Below are 27,435 nucleotides of genomic sequence, written 5' to 3'. Positions count from 1 at the left end.
TAGTCCACAGAGGAAAGAGGGGGGAACAGGCAGGACAATGAGAGTCTATTGTGATTTCTGTGGGGGAACAGGTGAGTCCACTGAAACCACCAAGGCAGGACGAACACAATGAAGAATAAGTCCATTGGAATCACTGAAGAAGAACAGGTCATGTCATCAGTGGTTTCCCCACTCCCTGTGGTAGGGGTCTCAGTCTCAGTCTTTAGGAGGAGGGTTTTCGATCTCCGTCCATCAGTCACAGTGGTAACGAGGCAGATGAGGGGTCTTCAGTGAGAGACCACGGGAGTCACCCCAAAAGTTCATTCGGCTTAAATGGTGGAGAGTGGGTGAATATGCAGCAGGCCATTCCTTGCTGGGTCCATGCCAGGTCCTTGCCAACTCCTTGCCAAGTTCTTGCCAGGCCTTGGAACAGCTAACCTAAAGTACAGCAGTTGCACCCGCACCGCCACTCCCTCCAAGCCGGAACTGTAGTGGGGGGAAGGGGTTTCTTCTCGTGGCAATCGGTAGGCAAATGTGGGGGCTTCAGATGGCCTCTTACAAGGTCAGAAACTTTCTTTGAAAGTGGGAGAACAAGAATATTATGCCATTAAAAAAAAAAAAAAGCTCATTGGATGGCAGGAGTTCCTGGAGCAGTTTTTCTGATAAGCTCCAGAGGAGCTGAACCCAAGGGCTGTTCAAGGCCAAGGCCTAGTGAGCATTTTTCAGAACATGGTGCAGCCCAGGCAGGGGGGATGATGCACCACCATTTATTGGCATCTGACTGGTAAGAGTGGAATAGACTGAAGTTCCCATCCCCCAAAGGCTTTAACTGCATTCAGTGAGGTACAGCTAGACGTTCATCCTTGGCATTACTTTTTTCTGTCATGGGGGAAGTATCTCCACTATACATTTTTTCCTCATCTTGTCCCATAAACATTTCAAATAAACATTTGTTAATAGTATGAATAAGTTTCCCTAACCTTTACATGTAGAATTTTTATTTTAAATCTTATCATATAAGAGGTGGTCAAAATCTTCAAGATTTGAGGCTCCCTTTTGTCAAAATAACCACAATTTAAGTTACTTGAGTTTAAAAAAAATTAGCTCAGAAGATGCATTGAGTTTGAGAAGAATGACTTCAAAAGTCAAATGTCAACTCGATGATGGCAAATTTCTTACAATGTTCACAGAAAAGTTTACCCTTTTTTGTTGCCTAATGAAAGCTGCAATACAGCAACTTATTGATTGTCCTGCATAGTTCACCCAAAAAGGTGGATCCAAAAAGACTGACAGTAGCCAAGTTTAATTCTTATCTGTAATTTTTTATCACTCTCAAAACACAAAGAACAATTCATAAACATGTATTTCTAAGACATGCTAGGAAAGCATGTTATTATGCTTAACCCAGAAAATATGTATGGCCCAAGGATGAAAAAGAGTACATACAACACCACTAAAACATATTTATGCATATGGTAGTTTAAAAAATATTGTGATGAAATATAAGGTGCCAGCACTACAATATTAAAACTGCTAAAGCTAGTCATTTCAAATAGAACAACCAAGGATTAGCTTTGCATTACAAACTACTAAATCTGTCCTTAGTTACAAAAAATGCACAAGCTTCTGTAACACAATCCATCTTGTGAGATTCAGCTTCAGCTTTTACACGACACGGCTGATCCTCGAGGTAGATTCCATCCCAAATTGAAGGTGAACATATTATCTATGGGGTATACCAAATTCAGCTGCTAACACAGCATCCATTAATCAACACAACTAATTTGAGAGCTCTTTGTTTATGCACTGAGAAAAAGGCACTTTGCCATACAAGCTTTGGTTTCGTACTGCAAAGATCACCAAAGGTAAGAAAGGAGAAACACTAATACAAATTAATCTCATCAAACCCTTTTTAACAGATACTTCCCCCAGCATGTGCAGGGAATGGATTGCCATGTGCATCTCTAGTCAGACAGTACAGTCTGTGAGACAAAACTTCAGTGCCAGTTGTTCTTATCTTTCTTATCTCCAGACAAAATATACTGACTGAGCTGGGCAGACTCCTTGCAGCGACAGAAACCAAGGGCCCATAGGCAAACCAGTGAACAGCAAAGGTCTCGCGACAAGGGGAGAAAAAAAACCAAGGAAAAAAACCCCAAAACCCCAGACTGCCTTAAGACATTGTGCTGTATCTGCTCTCCCCACCACCTCTACCACTCATGCTCCCACCAAACTGGTGTTGCCACCAAAGCTGACATAGTCTGCCTATCCCCTCCCCCAGTCATTCAAGTTTTCTATCCTCACTGAGAAAAAATTGCATGGAAAAAACCCAATGGAGGGGACAGTAAAGTGCATCACGATTGTATCATAAACTCTGGAACACAGAAGAATCTTTTGAATTAATGCACACACAAAAAAGAAAAAAAAAAAAAGAAAAAGAAAATAAGCCAAAAATACTCAATTTCAGAAAAAAATTGTTCTTAACTACACATGAAACTTATCTGTGAAGGCACATAGACACACTGAGGCATCACTTTCCTCTAGAGATCCAAGTGTCCTCCTGTCTGAGAATTTCTTCCAGTACAAGGCATTTGAGAGGCAAAAACCAGTTGAAGTTGCAGGATACCCACCTCAAACAGAACAAATTGGCAATATGTTTGTGGTGCAAACACAACAGTGACTTGGGATCAATTAGACCGAGAAGCAACCTCTTGCCAGAATTCACTGGCCTGGGAGTAACACGCTGATTTAATTGTCTCATTATAAAATACATTTGAATAAATTACCTTTTAGCATAAATTTCTGTGTGTCAATAGAAACACAGTGGGTGTTGGATCAGCCTGCCTTTCTCCATGATAAAAACTAGCTTTATTTTTGGCTTCTTAGGTTTTGTGGTCTGAAAGGGTAGTTCTCCGGTCAAATTGCAAGTGTCAGAAAACAGAAGTGCTGCATAATTTGCTCAAGACTGTACAAGAATATGCATTTTAATCCATATCTAGTCCATGGATAGCAATGTTTTCTCAGTGCTGAGTCCATTTAATGCTTTTGAGGTCAATTCCATCCTGCACCATTTCCCAGAGAGGGCTGTAAAGAAAAGGACAAAACTGAGGGCTAGCTAAAATGCACAGGACATCATCAACAATAATTAAACAGATTTTATCAATGACACAAGGATTTAGGAGATATCTATCTGCCTGTCTTGCCCTTCTGGAGGTCAGTGAGCATCAGGTGATCAGCCCTCAACTGTGTTCTCAACCAAAAATACAAGAGATGAGAGGGCAGATGCTTCACTTAATTTCCTGCTCCCACTTTCAGCATAAAGCGCTGGTGTCTCTGAGACTGAATCCTAGCATTCTCACTGTCCAGATTAGTCACCAGTCTTTCCATTTCACCAGAATAAAACAATTTATCAATACATTAACTTAGGAATACCATCTCTGGCTTAAAATCCCCTAGGTACTGCCCTACGTGCCTACCCTACTCATAGTCTTTCTCTGATAAAGGCAGGATCTGGGAAAAGGTTTGGTGTCAGGTTTGTTTCCTTAGAAATTTGTCACTAATGTTAAAATCAGGCTCCTACCCACCTGGGGGACACTGTTGCTGATATAGAGAAACACCACCAGATTACTGAAACAAACAATTACTTTCAACTAAATAAATCCAATTCTTCCCGTGATTATCACACCTAAGAAGTGTTCGTGTTCAACGAGACAGTATCTCACCTCATTTCCCTCAGCCTCTTCACGTGCTGTATGCACTTCTGCGCTGTATAATCCACTTCTTCTTCTGTAGTGAAACGACCGATACCAAACCTAAACCAAAAGAAAATTATTAAGGAACTGAATAACAAGCATATGAAGGGGGTGGAACAAATCTACCATTTATTTTTATCGGGAAGGAAAAATATTTGGAAGCATAAGGGCAGACCACACCGCACACCTTATAGATGAGTGAGCCAAGTCTTCATCTGTTCCGATTGCCCGCAAAACATAGGAAGGCTCCAGAGAAGCTGATGTGCAAGCACTGGGAAAGGGAAGGCAGGGAAATGTCAGACTTTTGCTTAATCTCCTCCAACAAAGAACAGGTCACTTACCTCTTTACAACACTGTGTATCAACTTCCTCAGCCTCCTAGAAACCACAAGTGAATACAAGCATGTAAAGTGATATTTCTGCTACTGAAGAAAAAAGAATACAAGAAGCAGGCATTATTGAGAAATGAGAGTAATAAATTAGGAGTATAAGGAAAGGAGAGAGAATACAGGTAATACACAAGAATAAACACAATGTCACACAGAGGCAGCAGGAATGCAGATTAAGAGGTAGTTGAAGTAGAGGCTGTGAAAAAAAAGACAAAGACAGAAGCTGTCCAGAGAAGATAACACGCCAGGAACACAAAAGGAAAAAAGACTTCACAAGCTGCTGTTTGGCAGCAGAACAAATAAATGAAAAACAGTGCATAGAGGGATCCAGAGCAAGATGACTCTAGTTGCCAATAGAGAGCTTCCACTTTGCAGCAGTATACAGAACTGGTTAAATGCTGTGACTCAGTTTTTACAGGTAGCAACATGCAGGGCCAATTGGAGAGCTGTAAACAATTCCCCAGTGCACACATTAAAGACTCAAAAGAGATCTTCACATTACAGTAGTGTTTGGCTTCAGGGACAGTCATGTGGAGACCTGCTCTTCCTGCTCATAGTGCCAACTAGTTTCTAATTAGGATATGCTGACAACTTTGTTCTCAAAGGTGAGAGAAGGAGAGGAGGGGCACCTTTACACTCCATTCATTTAATCATGAACATCAGGCTTGTCTTGGTAACTGAAATATTACTCGTCACTCCTGTAGTCAGGAGAGCTCCATAAAAACACATGCAATTTTCTTTCTCGCTTTTATTTAACACAGGAACTATGAGCTGATTTAATACAGATATGTGCCGAGCTTCACTAACTGCAGTAAAAATCTGCCAAAGGACAGAAGCTGTTCAAATCTTGGTGGCCTTTAAAATGAAAGTGTCACCAGTAGACTTTAAGGCTACTCAAATAACCAGTTTGCAAGGCTAGTAGGTAGGAATTTCTGGGTTAGTTTTTGTGGTTTTGTGGGGGTCTTTTTGTTAGGATATTTTGGTTGGTTTTTGTTTAGTTTAGCTTGTTGGTTTTTTTCTTCCAGGATAAATAAATTTGACCTTTAGTTGAAACGTGTCACTTAAACACCACTGTAGAATGTAATCAATGCCAGGCTGACTCATTAACTGAATATGCGAATACGGGGCATAGAGGAAACTACTACTTAGCTTTTTACCTTCATTAGCAGATGCTATTTTCTCTCAAAAATACACTGCTATCCTTCCCATACATTCCACATACCTTCCTGAAGACAGAGCCACATCTTTCAGAGCCATCAGAAGACTCTCCCCTTCCACATATGCAAAAGATAAATTGATGCATCCTACATACAAATAAATAGAAAAAAGAAATAGAAAAAAGAATCCATCAACTGAAATCTCAGGCAAATTGTTCCCTGCAAGGCAGGATTTGCATCATGTCTTCAAGTATATTATTCAGCCATGGCCATTAACACCAAGGAGCCGGACAGTACTAACGGGCTCAGAATTTTGCTTGAGTTACCTGGATAGCGATACTCTTGATCTCCATTCATCACCACATCAGGAACTTCACTCATTATTTTTGTAACCAGTCGTTCTGCCAATTGTGAGATTCGCTTATGGTCATACTAACAGAGAAACCAGAAAAGACATAAATAATTAACAGTGTACAGCCAGACCTCACTCAAACTGCATCGTGTCACCAGCTGCAAGCAGAATTAAGTTAACTGGGTTTGGCCAGACAAGGGAATGAACACAGCTGAAACTTAAACTGTCAAACTTTGCCTGCTCTAGACACCGTTTTAAAAGAGAATAACCTCTTGGCTCCTAGCTAGCTCAGTCTTCACAAATTTTTCAAACTGTTCAGAAAGATCTACCTACACAAGCTGCCAAACTGACTTTCATAACAGCACTGAGTTCTTTGGGTTTAAAGACAAGTTAAGCAGTGCAGAAGATGATGCATTTTGCATACAAGAAAGGGCACCTATTATGACAAGTGCTTCTTCTTTCCCAGGAGCTCTCTAACTGTACCACAGAAAGACATGGACTTGCAAATGACTATGAACTCAGCTTTTACATAAGTAACCTGCATGATGAGAGCTGCCCATGTGCAGTGCCTTGCTCTAGACTGAAAAATGAGATCACTTATACCAAGAAAGCAGTAAAGTCTGGGATCAGCTTTGACACACAGGACTGGCCACATGCACACATGCAATTCATGTTTGTTTAACCTTGAAAAAGTTAAAAGAAAACCAGGCTAGTTCCAACACCAATTGGTTTTAAAATGCCATAACTCTGCCAGGCAAGGAGAAGAATCCAGATCTGAAGTTTGTGCAGAATTCAGACTCTGCAGGCTCCCTAGACTGAACTTCCATAACCATACAGCTCAAATGGTGGAATTCTGCCTGTCTCCTGGAAAGAAGCCTGATCCTTGGGTGCAGATATCTGGCCTATGCATCCCATTGTCACTGTAAGTATTTTTTACGTTCCAGCTGTAAGTAAGGCATTAATGCCCACAAACCAGTGTAGCAGCATACAGAGGCTCAGACACCAGACCTAACAAGTAAACTTTACTGTCCAAGCTAGGAAAAAAAAGAAAATAAATTCTTAGTTGCAAAGTTGCAGTAAACTTGAACTTATACTTAATAGGTACAATACATATTATAACAGACTGGGAAGTCTTATTTTTTCAATATACATTACATAAACATGACAGTAATTTCAAAGATGTTGGTAATACACATATGCATGATGGAGAGTAAATACAAGCACATAAAAGCCGTATTTTACTAAAACTGACTGTCAGTTGTAGCCTTGCTGTAGAAAACTATGACTCTTCAAGAAAAAAGAAACTTTAGAAAGAACTTAAAATTACCCAAAAACATCCCTTAAATTCTCAAAACATTAACTTAATGCTAAAACATGAGAATCGAATTTAATTCAGTTACATGGATGCAAAAAGACCTAAGAATGGTCTTAAATGGTGCTGTTACACTATTTTTTGGAACCCAGGACAAGTATCTTGTTGCACATACCTCCATCTCTTGCTGTGCCACTTCACATGCTGCCCCCAGTCCCACTGCTAGAGGTGTGGGCACAGTCCCAGATCGCAGTCCTCTCTCCTGGCCTCCCCCACTCTGCAGGGGCTCTAGCCTGACGCGTGGTCGACGCCGAACATAGAGAGCACCAACCCCTTGGAAGCAAGAAAAGTTGTTTTACCATATGCCCAGAGTTCTGAAATTATGAACAGGGACTCCAAGCTTTGGTAACATTCCTTATTTCCAAAGGAAACACACTTGTGGACACTTAACTGGAGAAAAATAAAGAAAACAAGTTCAGTATTATTTTCTAGGAAATTATGTTTGTCCCCAGTAAACATGTTGAGGCTCACAGAACCAAATTTTCATGTCTTCAAGTGCCCTGGTACACTTAAGGAGTGACTGTCACCACAGAAAGGACAGTTGCAACTTCCAGGCATAACAAATGGTGAAAATCTGTCCAAAACTACTAGTTGAAAACTTAGTCCTTGTCCAGAGATAATGTCTTCAGCTCTCACCAGAACTTGTACAGGAAAAAAAAAAAAAAACCTTGTTGAAAAATAAGAATTTTGTCTTTTGTTTCCAAATAGGATATATTGGATATAGCATACAGCAAACTTAATTTCTGGCTCTCTTAACACCCACTGTCACAAACCAAAATGACACAATAGCTGGATTTTTAGTATTTGTCAGTCAACCAGAAAATGCATAGCTGGATATTTAACCCCATTCTGCAAAGAAAAAGCACAAATGGAGTTGGGGGAATGGAGCCACTGGAAGCAGAAAACAATCAAAAATCACCAGTCAGTTACCTTTTTGTCTCCTTGTTTCAAATCACACTCTGGTCTAAACTTTGCCCTATAACCAAGTGATTTCATTTCAATAATTTGAGCATTAATTCTGCTTCACACCAAGCAGATGAGTACTGAAAAACCCACTGCTGCAATGCTGCCACCATCATACAATGCTATTTCTTCCTTCAGTGAAGCCACCTCAACCCATCTAGCATTGAAGACCCACTTACCACATCTCTATGCTGGCAGCAGTGCCTGAACTACTCTGAAGTCTCTCCAACACCATTCAGAACAGTTTTCTACAGCTTAAGTAAATGACACTATGACAAATGGGTTTGACTTCATACCTTGTGTAGTGACCTTAAGATAGGTATGGAAACAACAATTCCCTATAAAGCACTTCAGTGAGTACCTTTGGGCCCATAAATTTTATGGCCACTGATGCTCATTAGGTCAATTTTCATGTTGTTGACATCCATAGGAATTTTACCAATTGCTTGTGCAGCATCCGTGTGGAAGAAAACCTTACGTGCACGGCAGATCTCACCTGTAATAAAAACACCAAACCAAAACCAGATTACCTTAACTAATTGCTATGATCCCAAAGATTCCAGCAATGGATCTAAAGCATAACTGAATCAAAACCAACAGCAAGTTATTGAGGTATCTGAGGAGACAAAGGTAGAAATGGGGGCTGTGATATTTTTTTTACAGTGAAGTGGCTAAAGCTGTGCAGGGGCTACTGTAGCTTGATGCCTTGGCACAGGTTTAGGCAGGTAAGACTACCTAAGTCTTTTCACTACCTAAGGTGAATTTCTTCAGTTGAGAAGTTAAAAAGTCCTCTACTGTTAAGAATTGAGATTATTTCCCACACCTAACAAGTTTAAGAAAAACTGGTTGCATGAAGTATCAAAGTCTCCAAACAGAAATGACTTCACAGTTGGAAAAAATTGTTTTTTCTTAGTTTTTTTTTTTCTTTTCAATGTCCAGTACAAGCCAGCCTTCCTTTCAAGTTTGTATTTGCCATGTATTTTTATGTCATTCCCTCTATTTTCCAAGTTTTCCAATACACAGCTTCAAAAACATTCTCAGAATTGTCACACACACTTATTACTACCACATGAAGTTAGTTGAGTCTGTAACCAGGCTAAAATATATGAAAAAATAATGTATTGTTCATGGGCAGTAATTGTAACTATTATTTATTTGTCATCAAAAAAATCACAACACATCTTCCATAGAATCTGCACAGCTGCATCTGAGAACTCTCCTCTGCACAAGAGGTTCAACATGGGACTTCACAGGGTAAGTAACCCCCTTGTGGTCCAGCAAGGTCAGGCCACAGGCAATACCAGGCCACACGGTACCAGGGCCTCAGGCTCTCTCTGCAAGGCCTCAGGCCAGACCTGTTGGTCCTGTTCAAGGTGTTATGAGAACATACCAGGGAAACTACAGTTGGCACCAGCTGTCTCTGGCATTTAAACATGGGACCATCGTAAGGACCTTGACAATATAAGCACAGGAGGAAAATAAGAATCCTTGGGCCTATAAGCAACTCACTGATGGTCAAATGCTTGTCAAAAAAGAAACAGAACCAACCATGAAAAACCTTGGCAAAAATGCGGCTTTGAGCTTAATGAAGAAAGAAATAAATGCAGCAGCTAAGCAAGAAAACCAGGTACACAAGATGCCTGACACAGCCTAAAAAACCAATACCCTATGGAGTATGTACTCCAGAGCAGAGCCAAAGCCAAAATATTGTCTAAAAACTCAAACATCTTATGAAAGGATATCTTGAATAGGAAGGTGTGCTGGTTTTGGCTGGGGTAGAGCTAACTTTCTTCACAGTGGCTAGTATGCTAGTATAGGTCTGTGTTTTGGATTTGTGTTGAACACAGAGGTAATAATAGATGTTTCTGATATTGCTGACCAGGGCCTGCACAGAGCCAAGGCCTCTTCTGCCCATCGTATGGCCATGCTGGCAAGGGGGCGTGGGGTACTTGAGAGGCTGGGAGGAGACACACCCAGGACAGGTGACTCAAACTTACCAAAGGGATATTTCAGACCATATGACATATGCCATACACTCAGTAGACAAAAATAGGAGGAAGAAGGTGGAAGGGGGAGACATATGGAGTGATGCTGTTTGTCTTCCCAAGTTACCACTGCATGGGATGGGGCCCTGCTCTCCTGGATGTGGATGAACACTTAGAATTCTTTGTTTTTCTCTGCTTGTGTGCATGGGTTTTGCCTTCCATATTAAACTGTCTTTATCTCAACCCATGAGTTTTCTAGCTTTTACCATTCCAATTGCCTCCCTGATCCTGCTGGTGGGGGAGTGAGTGAGTGGCTGCAAGGTGCTTGGTTGCCAGTTGGGGTGAACCAGGTCAGAAAGCTTATGTGTATATGTTTTGCTACTGTCACAGGAAACTATCAACATATCATCTGGAATCCAGGGATCTGGAGGATCATCAGGGAGGCACCTGCTCACCCTGCTCGCTCCAACAACCTTGGTTCTCCAGGGTCTCCCTTCATCTGCTCTGAGGTCCCTGTCACTCCACCTGCCGGCTCAGAGCCTGGCTCACCCTCTCCTTGCCTCCTGTTCCAGAAGCATAGCTCTTCACTGGGCTCTTGGCCTACAAAGCAATTGTTCATGACTATATACGACAATACTGGGGGAAGGATTGTCCAAGTGTGGTGCTCACCATCCTTTCCCACTCCAAATCCTGCACATTTCTCCTCTTAAACACTACATGTGCTCAATAAATCATTATAGTATATAAGCTCAATTTTGGCCAGTTATTCTGTACAATTTTTTCATCCATCATGCAATCGAATGAATTGCAGCTGATCCATCCAGAGCAATGATTGCTGCAATGCTCACCATAAAGGTACTGAATTTTATTCTCATTTCCCTTTTGAAAACAGCTTTTATTTGGGGCAGCAGTATTATTTATTTATATTATATTTTTTATTTTAAAATATTTATGTTATTATTTTTTCCTTATCTATATTACACCTAATCTTTTGCATCAGTACCATTTGGGGATGAAAACATTATCTAAAATGAAGCAGAAGCAACCTTAGCTGGCATGTAGAAGCCACAGTGTACTTACCAATGTCGTGAATTGGCTGCTTTACTCCTATTTCATTATTTACAGTCATTACAGAAACCAAGCTTGTATCGGGCTGGAATGCAGCCTCCAGCTCCTGGTCAAAGATTCAGAAGGACAAAAGTTGTGACTAACAGAGAAGCAAGATTCCTGTGCACATCTTCAATTTACCAGCAACTCAGCCACTAGTCCCTCATTTGCAACAAACACCTGGGGTTCTGACAAACAGCCCTGGGGAGAACACTAACCCACGTGAACACTAAATGCCTGTAGGAAGAGGAGCAAATCAATTGTGTTTCTGCATGTCCTAACCCTTCAATGCACCTGGCACCCCACTTGATTAAATCAAATCTCAACAGGCTATATCCCATAAATGTCTCTGAACTATTTTCTTTAATGAATTAACCACCCACAGAACAGCTTAAGACTCTTCTAGCCAAGGTGAGGCTGGCTGTAAAGGAGCTGCTCTTTATACAAAAGTCACATCACACCTGCAGCAACATGCTCAGCAAACACGACTCATTACTGTGCCCACAGGCTGATCCCTCGGTCCCGTCACACACACCCCCGCTCTCCATGGCAGGTCAGGGACTGGGAATAAAACTGTTTCTGCCCTGTGCTACAGGACGCCAATGATGAGCATACCACTTCTAAATTTTAGGGCTGCAGCCAGTACATACAGAAGGGCTGGCTCATGGACAGCCATAGGAAGTACTGTAATCACTGAAACAATGCCTCAAGTACTGGGCTCCTTATAGGGTACTCAACAGCTCCACCTGCACAGCAGCAGCTGAATGGTGGGACAGGAGGTGGATCTTCTGGTTGAGAAAAAGTGTAGGACGTTAGACAGAACAGAAAATCCTTCTCCAGATCTGACAGATTTGACTATGATTCTTATTCTACTTTGTGATATTTATTATCCTTTCCTCTTTTTCATCTAGAGGACACAAGGTTTTGAGCATCAATTTGAAGCAAAAACCTCTTCTTTTTAGTTTCTTTCTGTCAGTAACAACTTACCTTCAGATCTATGAGCCCATTTTTTTTAACAGGTAGATATGTGATGTGAAAACCTTCTGTTTCCAGGGAACGACAAGAATCCAACACACACTTGTGCTCTGTTTGCGTAGTAATGATATGCTTTTTTCTGGATTTATAGAACCTTGCAACACCCTGTCAGGCACAGTCCATGAAAAGGAAATTAGCCACTGAAGAAAGCAGGCATTACAGAGTATGATTGGAAATAAGAAATTACTACTTACATATAGTTCATTTGTATCTTCCCTGTTTGACCCACGTCGTGAGTCTAAAAGGTACTGACACATAATGCACACTATATATCTCCATCAGCACCTGCTTTTCAAAGCATCTTACTTCTCAAAAACTCTGTGAAAATGTTTATTGCTGTTAAGCCGTAGAAGTCATTAACCAAAGTATTTTTTAAAAACTTTTGCAGTGGAGTCATAAACACTGAGAAGTCTGAACAACTACATACACAACCTAGTTTTCATCAGAAAAAAGTTTCTAATCCGCATGTCCACAATTTTAACATAATAAATAAGAATCAGTATAAACTTTTTACCTTAATTGCCATATTATTGGATTCTGTTGCACCACTGGTAAATATAATTTCCCGTGAATCAGCTCCTATTAAATCTGCAACTTGCTGTTTAAAAAGAAATACAGATTTGACTTGTTAAGAAAACATACAATAAATTCACTACAGCAAAATACATGTGAAATGTTTTCAAGAATATTCCCTTGAGATTCAAAGGATTACAGCTGGTACCTAACAAAGTTATGCTAAGAATAGTCTAAATATCTGAATTATAAAATACACAAGGAATCCACAGTCATTAGACGTGGTATTAAGCATTAACCTGTTATAACAGAGATAAAAGCTTAAGTAGACAAAAACCCATTACATGTTACTTCAAAACAAAATGACAAACATCCTTGCCTAAGATTAGAAGAATGATTAGATATGGAGTTAGTCCAATGACTGCAGCAACATGCTTGTGATTTCAGGAAACCAATAATACTGTGGCACTTAAAGTATTGGTTTCTGCCATTTCAGTTGCTCTAATCTCACTGTTGAAGCAAGTGCTGGCTTCTGCACCTGGGACTGGAGAGCCCTGTCTGGAGTCCAGACAGACTGGGGAACAAGAGGCTGGAGATCAGCAGCACAGAAAGAGACCTGGAAGTTTGGGCTGAGGGCGAGTGGAACAGGAGCCAGCAGTGCCCTGGCAGCCCCAAGGGCCCACCCTGTCCTGGGGGACATCAGGCCCAGCACTGCCGGCCGAGCAAGAGGGTGACTGTCCCGCTCTGCTCTGCACTGGGGAGGCCTCACTTCGAGTCCTGGGGACAGTTTGGGGCAAATCTATATAAGGATATGAAGTTATTAGAGAACATCCAGAGGAGGGCCATGAAATGGTTAAGGGCCTAGAGGAGAGCCTGTAAAACAAACAGCTGAGGTCACTCGGTTCTTTCAGTCTGAAGAAGAGAAAACTGAGGTCAGACCTCACTGGGGGCTGCAGCTTCCTCATGAGGGGCATCAGAGAGGCAGCTCTCTGCGACCTGTGACCAATGACAAGGCTTGAGGAAACAGATAGAGCTGTGTCAAGGAAGTGTAGGCTGGATATTAGGAAAAGTTTTTACTCAGAGGGTGGTCAGGCACTGGAACAGGCTCCCCAAGGAAGTGGTTACAGCCTTAAGCCTGCCATAGTTCAAGGAGTGTTTGGACAACGCTCTCAGGTACATGGTGCGATTGTTGGGGTATCCTGTGCAGGCCAGGGTTGGACTTGATGATCCTCGTTGGTCCCTTCCAACTTCAAGTATTCTATGAGTCTATCTTTTCCTGCAATAAATCTACTAAAGTACAGCTAAGCAAAGAGGAAGCTGCTAAATCCAGCCCACAGAGAACAGAGGGTTTTTTTTCTTCCTTTTTCTGTTAGGTTCTTTTAGCAGCAAGAAAACCAACACAACCATGGAGAGCTGAAGACTCACCTGCCTCGCTTTCTCCATGGCAGCCTCGCTCTCCCAGCCGTAGGCATGGGTCCTGGAGTGGGGGTTGCCATAGTAGGCTGTCAGGTATGGGAGCATGCTGTCCAGGACTCTGGGATCCTGTGGAACACAAACCCTTAGAAAAAGCCTTAGAAAAGCCTTAGAAAAGGAGAAGGAAAACCATATCTGTTCTCTCTGGACAGAAAAGCCTTAGAAAAGGAGAAGGAAAACCATATCTGTTCTCTCTGGACAGGCCCCCTTGCCACAGTATAAGCAGCACTTCTGATGCAGTGTCTTGCTTTAGCTTAGGTCTGACCTTGAAAACTTGAGGCTATTACATGTTACGGGTAACACAAGTATTCAGCAATTATGTTCTGTGCATGTAACCCTGATCTGCTCTGAAGGTCAAAGAAGAACAACATCATTTGAGAAAAAAGAATCACAGACTGGTTTGGGCTGGAAAAGACTTTAAAGCTTATCTTGTTCCACGTCCCTGCCACGGACATGGATGCACCTTCCACTAGGTCAGGTCGCTCCAAGCCCCATGCAACCTGGCCTTTCTTCTGAGCAGAAAAAATACAAGGTCTTAAAAATGTTAAGAAAAATGTCAGATCAGTATTTTGGCTGAATTCCCTTCCTGCTTCTCTCAACTGCCTCCCCTCCCGCATGGGTCGGTGCGAGCCCCTTAGCGGCTCCGCCACGCTCCCGCCCTGCGGCACTGCCCACCCAGGGGGCTGCCCCGGTGTAGCCACAGCCCTTCCGGAGAATGCCTGGACTGCCCTGCGGTGACAGGAACCGCCTGTGTCGCTACAGGCGGCGTCGAACGCCGCCTCTGTCCCCCACGGCAGCTCGGGACACACGCGACCGCTCGGGCAAGAGAACCGAGAGTGTGGGGACCCCGCTCCGCTTCCCATGCTCGGTACGGCCCTTACCAGCGGCGTAGTGGCCTGGACATCCATGTAAAGCGGCCGAGGAGCACCGCCGCCATCGCTTTTTCGCCCTGAGGGGAGAAGAAGGGGAAAGCTGCTGTCAGGGGCCGGCAGGAGCGGGGAAGCTGTCATTTCCCGGACAGGGGCTCTGCCCGACTGCGGCCTTACCCTTACCCGGTCCCGGTCCCGGTCCTTGTCCCGGTCCCCCCGCTCGGAGCCGCCGCGGGGCTCGTTCGCCCCTCAGGGCCGCCAACCGCCGCCACAGCAGCATAGTGCGCGACGGACAGAGCGCGGCGGGCCCGCCTCTTCCGGCACGTCAAGGCGCCCGCCGGAAGCGGGGCCCGGACAGGCGGAGGCGCGGTGCGGCCTAGCGAGGTACGGGTGGGGCGGGGGCCCGGGAACGGGAACGGGAAGGGGAAGGGGAAGGGGAAGGGGAAGGGGGCGGGCCGGGGCCGGGGCCGGGGCGCTGCTGAGCCGCCGTTCCCGGAGAGTCCACGGCTTGAGCCTCTGCACTAAATCCTCAGCCTCGCCTCGTAAGGGTGAGTTCACTGCCCGCTCCTCTGCCTCCGAGACCAGCGGCAGCCGGGATCGTCGGGCCAGCAGCGGAGGCTCCATCCGGTGCCGCGTGCGCTGCTCACTAGGGACTGAGAGCACACAGGGTGAGGCCCCGAAACAGCCTCGCCGCCACAGCGGCGCTCGCAGGAGCTTGTTGAGGGGAAACAAGGCCGTCGTCCCCTTCTTGTCCTTCCTACCTGACAGGCAAGGAAACAAGCCTGGGAGCCAGCACAACCTCCAGAGCTGCACACGCAAGAAGCTCTGTGCTGCACAGCCTGGCCTGCCAGGCCAGTTTGGTTATATAGAAGTCTGTTAGACAAAGCAGTAAATCGATGTGGGTATTGTCCTTTCTTTTTTAGATGCCTGTGACCGTGGGCCCATATGGGCAGTCGCAGCCCAGCTGCTTTGACAGAATAAAGATGGGTTTCATGATGGGCTTTGCAGTGGGCATGGCTGCAGGAGCGCTGTTTGGCACATTTTCCTGCCTCAGGTACGCCAAGGAAAGGCCTTCCACAGACAAGCAGTGGCAGGGCGATAGCCAAAGAGACGTGGTCACGTATGGGGTTGGGAAGGGATTGGATCTGGTCCTGTGCCAGTCCCATGAGTGGAACTTTGTGACTCTCAAGTACTGCAGTAAGCCCCTGGCCTACAACATGTGAGTCTGGTGCTGGCAGGACCTCTGGGTGCCCTGTATGCCGGGAGGTCACAGTTTCACAGACCTTTTCTTGCCTCTTGTAAGGGAGGTTCATTGGGAAGCTGAGACTGTGGAGGAACCAGATGAATTGTCTATGCAGATACATGTTCAGCCCTCTCCTGGCCCTAAGGCTTCCTGAGGTGCTCTGTAAGCTCTCAGTGTCTGTATCGTGGTCCCTTTGTGTGTCCCATGCCCTGCACAGAGGCAGTTACCAAACTGACCCTGAGTGTGAATGGCAGGAGCGTGGGTAGACCCATGGCTGGCATTGGCACAGTCCCACTGCAATGGAGAGGGACAATATTCCACCTTCCCCTAGGACTCAGCATGCTTACGTGAAAAGCAGCTGTGTTTGTTGCTCTGTGTTTGCTCTGGTACTGCTGACTGGCTTTGCACATCATCTATGACAAAGAAACACTGAAGTCAGCTCTTTCATACTTCGCAGAACTCTTGCTGTTTGATGGTTTTTACCTGTGATTAAACATGGGAGATGATTTTGTAATGAGGTGAAGGAGGAAAAGGCACAAATCTTAATCCAGTGGGAGTTTGAAGTTTTCTAATCTCTCTCAGTTCCCAGAGGGTAAGCAGGATGATGCTGGCAGAAAATACATATTTAAGGGCATTTAGAAGAACCAGTGAGAGTGGTTCTGTCATACTTGAATGACCCAGCTACAGTACTTCTGCTGTTCCATTTTTGAGGGAAAATCTCATGTTTTAAGAACGAAGTGCATGAAATTCCTTAGACCCTAAAGTCACTGAAGTGTTTAAAAGCCAAATATTACAAGAGCTTCTTGAGACAGAACAATTATTTTTGTTTTAGTCTGACCTCAGGTAAGGGAGAAATGGCCTTTTGAAGTTTCTAGGCCTTTCAGGTGTATCATATTAAAAACACAGAGTCAGTAGTAAATAGAAAGTTAATTTTAAATTGGTGATATTAAAAAAACTGCCACTGCAGCTAGAGAGGACGGCAGTACAACAGCTCAGACAACTCTTTTTGTACTCTGGCAAGTGAAATACTTGGACAGCGGTTTGTTTTTTTTTTTCTGTATTAAGGGTATTTGGGAGACCAGGATTCAAAGCTGTTCCTGCTAAAGGTGTGGCAGGAAGGTTCCATTGCAGGAAAAAATACACATGGGCCATGTGAGTTGAGGGCCACCCAAGAGCCCCTGCAGTAGCACAGGGCACTGCAGCCAGTCTCTGGGGAGGCAGCTGTACAATTGCACAGATATAGACTGAAGAAGTGTTGAATTTGCAACCATGAGCTGATTGTCTCAGATGTTTTCTGCTGCATGTCTGTGACCTGTCAGATTTCAGCTTTTATATAATCCCTGTGATTTTCTTTATCTCAGGATTGGCATGAGAGGACGAGAGCTGATGGGTGGAGTTGGCAAAACGATGATGCAAAGCGGTGGGACATTTGGGACATTCATGGCCATTGGTATGGGAATACGCTGCTAATCTGGAGTTTGGGATTTATCCCAGAGTGCCCCCACCCAGCCATTCCTCCGCTGTACAATAAAAAAATCTTTAGATAACTGGAAGTGAGAGCTCTTAATGAAACAGCACAGTCCTACCCTCTGTGCTCTGCTGATTGTAAGCCTGCTTTTTACAAAATTTCCACTTTCTTCCCATCTCTTTCTCCCAAAACAATGAGAATTAATAATAATTTTTACTACACTGAAGTTCCTGTTTTACAGATATAAGTACACCACGTAAGTTTCTCCCTTTGGCAGCTCACATTGCCGATGTGGATGTGGAGCTGCTCTGTTCCTTCATGTGTTCCTGAGTCTAGGAAAGTTAGATGATGGGTACTTCAGATGAATTATCAAATTTCTGTCCTCTTGAAAAAATAGGTGGGTTGAAGCTGGTCCATTTCCGAGTTCCAAGTGTCATGGGGCAGATGCCCTCAACAGAGGAAGGGACCCCCAGGATTCAGGCAGCTCCCATAAGAGCTGTGCTCCCAGAAACAATGCCTTTTGTTTAATTCTGGTTTAGCAGGCCTACAAGGTGGCCAGGACTAACCTAGGAGAGCAGGGGAATCGCTCCTACTTCTCACCAGCCCCAGAAGCACTGCCTACAACTGACCTAGGAAAGGGTGTTGTAGTCTTCCATTACTTGCCTTTTGAAATAAGGCCTCTTTCTGCTCCTCCTTTAGTTCTGTGTAAGGAAAATGTGAGCAACAACACTACCTCAACTGGCACCTGTACAGCCTGGACCTGGTACAAGTGCCTTTTCCCCAGTTTTTAAGGGAGAAACAAATTCACCACTCAAAGCTTGTTGTCAGGTGAAGCACACCTAGAGAGCCAGCTCTACTTCTTCAATTGTGTTACTATTCCCAGGATCCTGCTGTATTCCCAGCCCCTCTCCACCTTTACCTTTTGCTTGCTCCCAGTTCTTTAAGGATAGCCCCAGAGCCTGCAGAGCAGGTCCTCTCCCCACTATACTACAGGCACACCAGCAGCGTTGCTGCCTGCCCCGCTGTAACCAGATGACATAAGGAAAAACTACACACCACAGCTTTGGTAATGATGAAGAGACTAATTTATTTTCTCTGACTCCAATCATTTATAGTTCTCAAAGGTGCCAGTGGATTGGAGGGTGAATGTGCCACCTCTCCAACGACACTGGACAAACTACCAGTACATCAAATTTCTCTGCCTCTATGAAAGAATGCAAAACAATAGGTTGTTTACAGAAAGTTGTGTGAGAAAGTTCTCTACAAGAACGTAAACTCAGAAGGCTTTAGAAAACTCTTGATAATCAGGGCGACACCCCACCCTCACCCACTCCCGAGGAATGCTCTGTTCTCCCTACTTCTCTCCCCCTTGGTCTTTTCTTAGTGGTTAAAAAGGCCAGGGAGATGGAACAGGGGTAGAAAGGGCAAAGCACAGGAGCAGGTTCCCTCTAGAAACCAGACTGAAAGCAAATGTAACTGACTCCTCCAGCCCCAGGACTCTCAACCATTTGTGAAGGATGGGAGTGGAGGTGGGCAGGAGGGGTTTGTCTCTGGACTGAACTTTAAGCATGCCTGAGGAGGGTAAGAGTTGTGCCCAGGTCCTCAGCAACCATGGCCACACTGCACAGAGGGCTGGGAACAGCTTCTGCATGTACTCTCTGACCACATGATATCCCATGGTGTACCTGCATACTGGGCACTGCACAGCATCTATGACTCACCTCCAGGCATAAGCACACACTGCTTGAAGTCACATTGGGAGAGCAGAGAAATAAAGCTTCATGAAGGCCTTTTTAAGAGAATTTTATTTGAGTGGTTCTTACAAAGATTGTTGCAATATGAAAGTCTTTGATAGAAATATCAAGCTGTCTTGTCAAACACACTGAAGTAACCCAAAAATATATTTCAGAGCTCACAGAGCTTAAAAAGAGCAAAGATTATATGCAACCAGAACAAAACAGGTTTCTGTATTTCCTACCCATTTTCAGACTTGGCTGAAATCCTCCAGCTCTGCCCCACTGCACACGTGGAAACTCATCTGGAAATGCAGAGATGTTTTGTTTGGAAACTTAGACACACCAAACAGTATTTACAAAGAAACTTTTACAGATACAATAATCAAAAGTTACCATCAAGAAATAAAACCCTTCAATCCTCCTATTCTTACCAATTATTCAGCACAAAGCAAGTTGAGTAGCTGTCTGCAGTCAGCATTCAGTAGCTTTTTGGATTTTCCATTTATACAAAAACACTAAATATGTCCCTTCATCCAGTCTCTTTCAGATACTACCCTTGAGCAGATCACCCACATTTAGTGAAATGTAAAATGTCTTTGCTGCATTAAAAGAAAGGCTCATGAAACATTAAAAATGTCATTATGTCCCATCTGCCTTTTACAGAGTACTTGTTATCTATGAGCTATTTCTCAGTTCCTACGGATCACCTTTGTCAATGTACAAGAATTACAAGGCAGAACAAGAAGTCAACAGCTTTGTATACAGTGGAAATGCTAGTTAGGGAGAATGAACACACTGCATTTCTGCTTACTTCATTTTATTTTTAAAGATAGCAGGAAGTGTACACAAAATGACATTAAATCCTTTCCTTTAGTTTTATCTAAATAAAAGATAACTCAATCTTCCTCCAAAAAATACCTATGTACAAAACTGACTAAATTAATCTTCATCGTCGAACAGGAACCAGTAGTTGGGTTGCAGTCATAGAGTCTGGGAAAAGGCTGTGGTATGTTGGAAGAGGTACATACGCTGCTGTAATCATTTTACCTAATCACAAGAGGAAAAAAAGTAAACATCAGTGTTTGGTCATTTCTGTAATGGATGACTAAATGTACGTGCGTACATGGAACACTCACCTGCAAACCACCTCCCATGCAAAGCATTGACAGCCGCAATGGCAGCAGCGATGGAGGGACATTTGACATACACATTGCCCTGCAAGACAGAATAGTGCAGCCCATGAGGAGTCAGAGGCACTTCCCCAGCACTGTTCCTCAGCCACCCCTGGACCTGGCTGTGACAGAGCCACACCTGCTTCACCAGGCACCCACTGGCATTAATCCGTAACACAGAATGAGCACAAGAGAAGTGGTCAGTGGTACTGGCAGGCACTACTCCACTGTGGCAGTTACTGCAGCCTTCAATTTTTCTAAATAGGATTTTTCAAGATAGCCCAAACACACATTTGACCAGCAATCACTGAGCCATGGATGGCTGATCTGATCCTGAGAGCCTTTTAGAAAGAGGATCTAAAGGCTCCTAACCATTAACACCATATGAAAGAGAAGAGCACAAGGGGTCTGGTAGCTCCCAAGGCAGCCCAGCTGCCAAGGTCTATAAGCCACTAACCTCAAACACATATGCTTTACTCAACATGCAAGCCCACAGCCTGTATTCCACAAGAACCAAGCACTCCCCATTCCCCCACATGGGAAGCAACACTTCAAGGGAGATAGATACCATAAAAATTCTCCTATATAAACATCAGTATGTGTGTCTTTACTTGAACAAGAACTGAGGCAAAGGGAAAATCCCATCCCCGCAGGGCAGGAAGAGCCTGAGATGGTTCCCAAGGTGCATGACACACTCATCTTTGAACTTCACCAGAGACACCTGGAGTTTGCTATCTGCAGATCAAGCACTGAGCCTCCCTAATCAAGAGAACTACAAAAGTCACATCCAACAACTCCAAGACACAGAGATGCCCACAGTAATGTGTGGCATTTTTCTGGCTGCCTGCTTAAAAACAGACCATCAGTAATACCCAAGAAGATAAATTCTAGCTGAAACAGATTTCTCAGGAAAATAGTACATTAAAAAATAGATTCCAGGCTTTCTTTAGTAGCTTTAGTCAGCCTGTGTTAACTCTTCCCACTGTAACTTAACTCATTCCTTTCTTATGTGGCGAACCTGAGCTTAGGAGCTGGTGTTTAAGGCACTAAGCAATCAATTACCATACAGAGCTCTGCTCTCAGCCTCCCCCTGCAAAGGCACCTGAACTGCTTAAATGCCCAAATGAGGTGCAGGAACACAAAGCTGTGGTTTTCCTTAACACCCAGCAGCACAGATAGATGCGGTACATGAGCCATGCAGTCAGCTGGGACTGCAACTGTTTAATCCACAACAAATCACACCCTCATAAGCCAACCCCTGACAGCCCTCAGCATGGAAGTCTGGGACAGAGCCCTGAAAGTGTCCAGAACCTAAGCCTGGAAAACAGAATGGTGCAATGAAAACTCTATCAGTGGGTATTTTATATCTGTGTCACTGCTGTGCTACTATGACAAAACAGTTTTCAATTTTTATGAAACATTAACTTATTACTTAGTATGTTACCGTTTCTTCTTTTAAATCCACCTGCTAATGTGAAACAGAATTTTGCAGTTCCATGGGCTTAGAACCTATGTGAGGTATCTTGAGGGTTGGTGTAGTTTTGGGGGTGGTGTTTTTTTGGGGGGTTGTGCAGTGATTTTTTTTAGTTGTTGGGAGGGTTTTTTGGAGGTGGGAAGTGTTCTGGGTTGTTGGTTGTTTTGGATTTTTTTCTGTCAAAGAACACTTAGTTTTCTCTAAATAACAAACACATTATGGGGAAGGTTTCTGCCTCTCATCAGTCCTTGATCCAAGATCACAGGTGTGATCTTGAAGATTACAAAATTCCAGGCAAGGCAGCACATTGTTTTATGTGCTGGACTGCAGCTCCTATCTAACCTCTCTGTAACCCACAAGAAAGGGTTTCAGGTGATATTAGGGCAGCTGCACAAGAAAGCAATGGCTGAGTGCTAAGTGGATCACCAGGGCCGAACAATCCCACCTAAGCACGCCAACAGGAACATGGGTTTCAGCCTTGTACCTTAGCATGGAACACAAGATGACACTTTTAAGTTCTGATAGATAGAAATTAACCCAACTGTGAAACCATCTGAAAACAGAACTTCTGTTTGGGCTGTGAATTCTTTAAAAAAAGGGCTCAAGAGAGTTAATCTATTTACAGACCTTCCAGAGTTTATACAGTCCAAGAGCTAATATACAAAGAAGAGGTAACCAGTCTGGGGTTTATGTAAACAAGGCAAAGTCAGAAGAAAAATATATTCACCAGTTTAAGATGCAGGCATTAATATGGAATTCAGTCAGCAGCAGCAAGTCTTTATCTTCCCTGTTCTAACTCCAGACCCTCAGAGTGCCCATTGCAAGGCTTTAATGTCATGAGTGACCACAACTGTTTCTAAGCATGGGATGAGGCACACATTTACTTGTACACTGTAATTCTGTTGGAGCAAGGGCCCTTTCTGCTGAAGCCTGTGCTCTAGAAAGAGGAAACTGAAGTCCCTGACTTGGGAGAAAGGCACAGCTTAAGGGAAATGCCAAATGCCTGACCTGGTCACTGCTCTTCTACAGCAACTTCAACTGGGTAAACCCGCAAGAGCAGCACCAGAAAGCTGTTCATCCAAGTTACACACAATGATTCACAATAGGAGGGAACCACCTACGTTCTGCACAAACTACAAAATGTAGGTACAGTTTAGGAAAAGCTCCATATTTGTAATGCTCCCCCTAGAAAAAACAGAGCAACAGAACTCCTAACATCTTCTCAGTGTGTCCCCCACAGAAGCAGGCATACCTGAGCTGAGTTTTTGTCAACGTAGATGTGGATAACTCCTCCATGTTTGTTACATTCCTCAATCACATCATCTTTAATTTCTGTGTCCCAGCCAGCTTCTTCTTCACTGTACAAGGGAAGGAACGACAGGACAGAGATATCATTCAGACAAAATCCACCCCACAACCCATTAAACACACTCCTGCAATATTCTGATTTCTTTCTTACATGTTAAAGTAACTGACAAATGCCAAACAGACAATGATAAATCACTTACGTTTGAGGATTAAACATGTTGGAAAGCTGGAAGCACTGTGTTGCAAGGGGTTGTACAGAAGCAGCTGCAGCCAGAACTGTTGTAATGGAAAGAAAAAAACTAAAACACTAGCATATCTAAGAACCTCCTATGCATGGCTTTAATTTATTCAGCATAACAGAAACAGCTCTGACTAAACAGAAATTGAAGGCTGGAAAGCAAAACTCAGAACCAGACACTATTGATGAGAGATATATTTAAACTGATCAATACAAAAACCAGTACGCTATGAATCACAGTTGAACCTGAAAAGTGAAAATATAATTGTGTACATTGATTTTGGCAGATTTTCCATTTGAACATTAAAAGGCATGCATCTTCATTTGCATCTAAAATGTCTGCCTGAGTTGTATGTCAGCAGCACCTTTAATGTTTTGCTCCTCATGGAAGCCCAGCAGCAGCTCAGGACAGCACCACCCCAGCTGACTGCACAGCACAGGACAGACAACCTTGGGGAATTCTTAAAACCTGTTTTAAGCATGTTGCACATTCATCCCTTGAAAACACAGATTGAAGGAAACATTTGACACCTGAAATTGCTCTTTCCCTGTAACTGTGAAATTATTACTTGTCATTTATTGCTGCTCATCATGCTAGTACATTGTATTAAACACTGTCCACAGGCTGCCCTTCCATAGGCTTCAGGCTTCTGTCAATGGAGCTGCAGTAACAGCCCCCTTCTCCATATACTTCAGACATCAAGGGCTGTGCAATCAGATAAGGAGCAACTCGGAGACAGTAAACCCAAGTATCTGAATCAGTATCTGATTCTCAAATAACCCCTCTAAGGCAGGGAGAAGTCTCCTACCCAACCACAAATACCAGCCCACACATTTTCTTGGAAATGTCTTTGTGCATGTCTGGGGAATGCTACCAACACTGGAGAAAATGCTACCAAGAATTTTCAGTCAAAAAACCAATCACAGCATGATTCCCCACAGACAACTAACAGAACACAATTTCTCAGGTATGGGCAAACCCTATACCAGAAGCATTTCCCCTAGAGACACCTGAAATAAAATCTACTAATTACAAGTCATATGAAATGCTAGTTTACCTTCATTCTGCTGGGACAGTCTCGTTTGCAAATCTAAAGAAAAATTCAGAGAAGTTAATTAGTATGCTAATTAATACAGCATCACTGTATCATCACCTGCCAGCCAGGTTGTTCAGCTTGTATTTCTGTGGTTAAGAGTTTATTCCAGTATCACTGTTTCTCTCTAGCTGTGAGTAGTTTCACTAATTTCAGCTTCTCTACTAGAATATTCTGTAAGTGACAGATTCTGTGATAACAAAGCATTTTCAAGAGAAACAATACCTTAAAAGGGCAGACATGACCATGTCCTTTAATTCAATGTATCACTCTCAACTTGCTTTTGCTGTGATTGAGGTCTTTACATGTTTTACTCCATGAGAAAATAATTACAGCAATTCTGACACGTGTCAGCACCAACATCTTTACTACCAGAAAGCAGTTAAGCACACAGCTATCCAAACCTGACATTCTTAAAGCAGTTACCAAATTTCACTTCAAGTAGAATAAGGCAATACTTCATCTGCTATGCTTTCATATAGATGGCATAACGATACAAGTAACTTTCATATTTTTCAAATTCAAAACATTTTCCGGTGTTCATAACATGTAATTTGCCTAGAAAACATTATTTACTTGTCTAACAACATACACTTGTCCCAATTCAAAGTGATGGGAACAAACAAATGCAGAATTTCTAGCCATTTCCAAGTACATGACTTCAATACTTGACATCTTTGAACTAACAGAAAACTTCAGAATTCAACTGTAAGCATAAGCCCCTTCAATCATGGTTCCATTTAACAGACACTAGGTGTGAGAAGACTGAAGCAAACAATCACCTTAATTCACTCATTTAGAGAGTAGCAAGTGATGAGCACCAAGTAAGCTTCCAAGCTTACCTGGAAATACCTGAAGGCACCAGGTATCAACACACTTTTCCCCTTTCTAATAAAACCTCCTCCACGACACTGAAGAACCAACAGGAATAAATGTTTTTCTCTAGATTTTCCTCATGTGCCTTTCCAAATGTTCTACAAAGAACATGTACCAGGAACCATACTGAAAAGCAAGGGCTGTAAGGAGTAAGCTCTGAAGGCTGAGTTGTAAAAAGAGCTGGCCATATTTGGCATGTTTTCCATCCAGATCTGAATCCACAAAGTCCTCAACTCCATAGAATGAGAAATATCACAATAGCAAATGCTGCCTAAGCCTGTATTCGCTGCAGAAACTGCATGGTCTTGGCCAAATCCCTAACTAATAACCTAGTTAATTAATACTCAGACTCTTTTGAAAACAAAGGCGTTTTAAAGAAATCAGCAAATATCCAAGGTTTTAATTTAGATGAGGACAGACACTTTTCCTGCTGCAATTCCAATCCATCATGTCCAGCTGAACTTGTCTATGTGGGTCAAGCTGGGGCTCTACAGGCAAATGCTCCAGAATTCCCGCACCTAACATGGTAAACCTGCACATATTATCAATTCAAATTCTGTCCAGGGCCAAGTAAGATCTGTTCTAAACACAGCAAAGTCAGCTACCACTATCTTGTGCAACAGTTTCACAGGTTAATTATCTACCACTTTTGAAACATAACCTGTTGCTCACCAGATCTTTTATCAACCGTATTCTCTGATCAACCGGTTGCTCTTGACTGAAAAACGGTCCTGTCCTCTCACTTCTAAAATCACTCAGAATTAAGACATCAATTGTCACTCTTTACTGTCAATTCATGTTTCCCTACACATCGTTTTAAATAGTATGCAGAAACTAAAATTAATACATCTGTCCAATTCAGATCAAAGTAACTTTTTCAGTATATTCTTATATAACACCTGTAAGAGTGGCAAGTTTAGCATGATGGGAATACATGTTTAGTGTACAGATAAAGCAGAAATACAGACATATCTATCAAAGCATTTTGTGTCTTAAAATAAAAAGTTTATTTTGAAATCCTGATGGCTTTAAGTAGGCCAAAGCCTGCCAAGCATTGCCCAGTGTCTTCAGTCATTACTTAGAACAGAGACCAAATAGAGGTCCGGGATGATACCTATCCTTTCCTCTTTTGCAGCACACCAGTCAATTTTTTCTATAAACAGATAGCTCCTTCCACAAGTAAGGAATGCTTCGTCCCACATAACATTAGAAGAATGCTCTATAGGCTGATTATTTTAAATTTCCTTTGTTCAGAAAGAGAACAGGGAGCACACAGCGACAACTGTTCAGCTTCAAATTCTTTTTCCTGCTGGATGGCCAAATTCTCAGGTGTCCCCTAAAGCACATTCTTTACCTTCCCTACTTTAGTTTGATTGACTCCCTCTTGAACATGGATTACTAGAAGTGTTTGCAGATGTGTATATCACCTTAGATGCTTAGGCCTACTTGCCTCTAAGAACACAGCTAGTATTTTAACGATGTATCAGGTCATATTCTGGCACTGATAAACTGAAGCATTTAGATATTTTTCTCCTCCCTAGCCATTCTTCCATTGCTAAGTTTCCAGACTATGTGAGCAGAATTTGATTTAACCCTGAAGAGGTGAACAATATACAACACCCCAAAAATTTCTTCTTGACAGCACCTATGCATTTATTCACCTCATACCTACTGCTGACCATTTTCATTTGTGTAAATATTACACAAGATCAGCCCAACATCCGAATTTTGGCTTTAACAATAGCCTCCAACATTCCCAGCTTTCACTTGTAAAAAAATCCTTTCTCTGAGCCAGTTTCTTGACACACCTTGTACTTCCTATATTACTGACTTCTCCAGTTTAATAACTTCCAAATGACAAGAGTCTAAAGATCAGCAAGA

General features: G+C 43.0%; 3 protein-coding genes across 18 annotated transcripts in view; 1 reads left to right on the top strand and 2 right to left on the bottom strand.

The window, feature by feature from the left end:
* Positions 1-1,280: 1,280 nt before the first annotated feature.
* On the bottom strand, positions 1,281-15,225 carry NFS1 (NFS1 cysteine desulfurase). Of its 4 annotated transcripts, none has more exons than XM_053958139.1 (14): positions 15,123-15,225; positions 14,958-15,025; positions 14,029-14,145; positions 12,605-12,688; positions 12,285-12,338; positions 12,043-12,195; positions 11,029-11,122; positions 8,325-8,459; positions 7,116-7,273; positions 5,603-5,708; positions 5,342-5,423; positions 3,919-4,002; positions 3,702-3,791; positions 1,281-3,063 (listed from the first exon to the last, which is right to left on the bottom strand). In XM_053958139.1, the coding sequence occupies exons 1-14, from the start codon at positions 15,223-15,225 to the stop codon at positions 3,000-3,002; spliced, it is 1,392 nt and encodes a 463-aa protein (XP_053814114.1). In that variant the 3' UTR covers positions 1,281-2,999. The 4 variants fall into 4 exon arrangements, with proteins under 4 accessions (XP_053814114.1, XP_053814115.1, XP_053814116.1 ...); XM_053958140.1 differs by having other exon boundaries at positions 15,129-15,225; XM_053958141.1 differs by lacking the exon at positions 12,285-12,338.
* ROMO1 (reactive oxygen species modulator 1) lies at positions 15,127-17,735 on the top strand. Of its 3 annotated transcripts, none has more exons than XM_053958147.1 (3): positions 15,127-15,329; positions 15,869-15,999; positions 17,550-17,735. In XM_053958147.1, the coding sequence occupies exons 2-3, from the start codon at positions 15,869-15,871 to the stop codon at positions 17,656-17,658; spliced, it is 240 nt and encodes a 79-aa protein (XP_053814122.1). In that variant the 5' UTR covers positions 15,127-15,329; the 3' UTR covers positions 17,659-17,735. The 3 variants fall into 3 exon arrangements, with proteins under 3 accessions (XP_053814122.1, XP_053814123.1, XP_053814124.1); XM_053958148.1 differs by lacking the exon at positions 15,127-15,329 and adding an exon at positions 15,390-15,493; XM_053958149.1 differs by lacking the exon at positions 15,127-15,329 and adding an exon at positions 15,507-15,713.
* Positions 17,736-19,440: 1,705 nt separating this feature from the next.
* Positions 19,441-27,435, bottom strand: part of RBM39 (RNA binding motif protein 39) — a 30,856-nt gene continuing 22,861 nt past the window's right edge. For 9 of the 11 annotated variants that reach the window (XM_053958130.1, XM_053958132.1, XM_053958134.1 and 6 more), the window contains 5 exons: positions 24,643-24,675; positions 23,547-23,622; positions 23,291-23,396; positions 20,529-20,607; positions 19,441-20,439 (listed from right to left, as the gene is read on the bottom strand). In XM_053958130.1, coding sequence (XP_053814105.1) covers positions 20,339-20,439; positions 20,529-20,607; positions 23,291-23,396; positions 23,547-23,622; positions 24,643-24,675 — 395 coding nt within the window. In that variant the 3' untranslated portion in view covers positions 19,441-20,338. Of the gene's footprint in view, positions 20,440-20,528; positions 20,608-23,290; positions 23,397-23,546; positions 23,623-24,642; positions 24,676-27,435 lie in introns of those variants that run through there. The other 2 variants (XR_008433819.1, XR_008433820.1) reach the window with 1 other exon arrangement.

Source organism: Vidua chalybeata, chromosome 17 (genome assembly GCF_026979565.1).
Source record: "Vidua chalybeata isolate OUT-0048 chromosome 17, bVidCha1 merged haplotype, whole genome shotgun sequence".
NCBI classification, from domain to species: Eukaryota; Metazoa; Chordata; class Aves; order Passeriformes; family Viduidae; genus Vidua; species Vidua chalybeata.
Note: the sequence above shows the minus strand (reverse complement) of the source record. Positions and strands in the feature narration are given on the sequence as shown.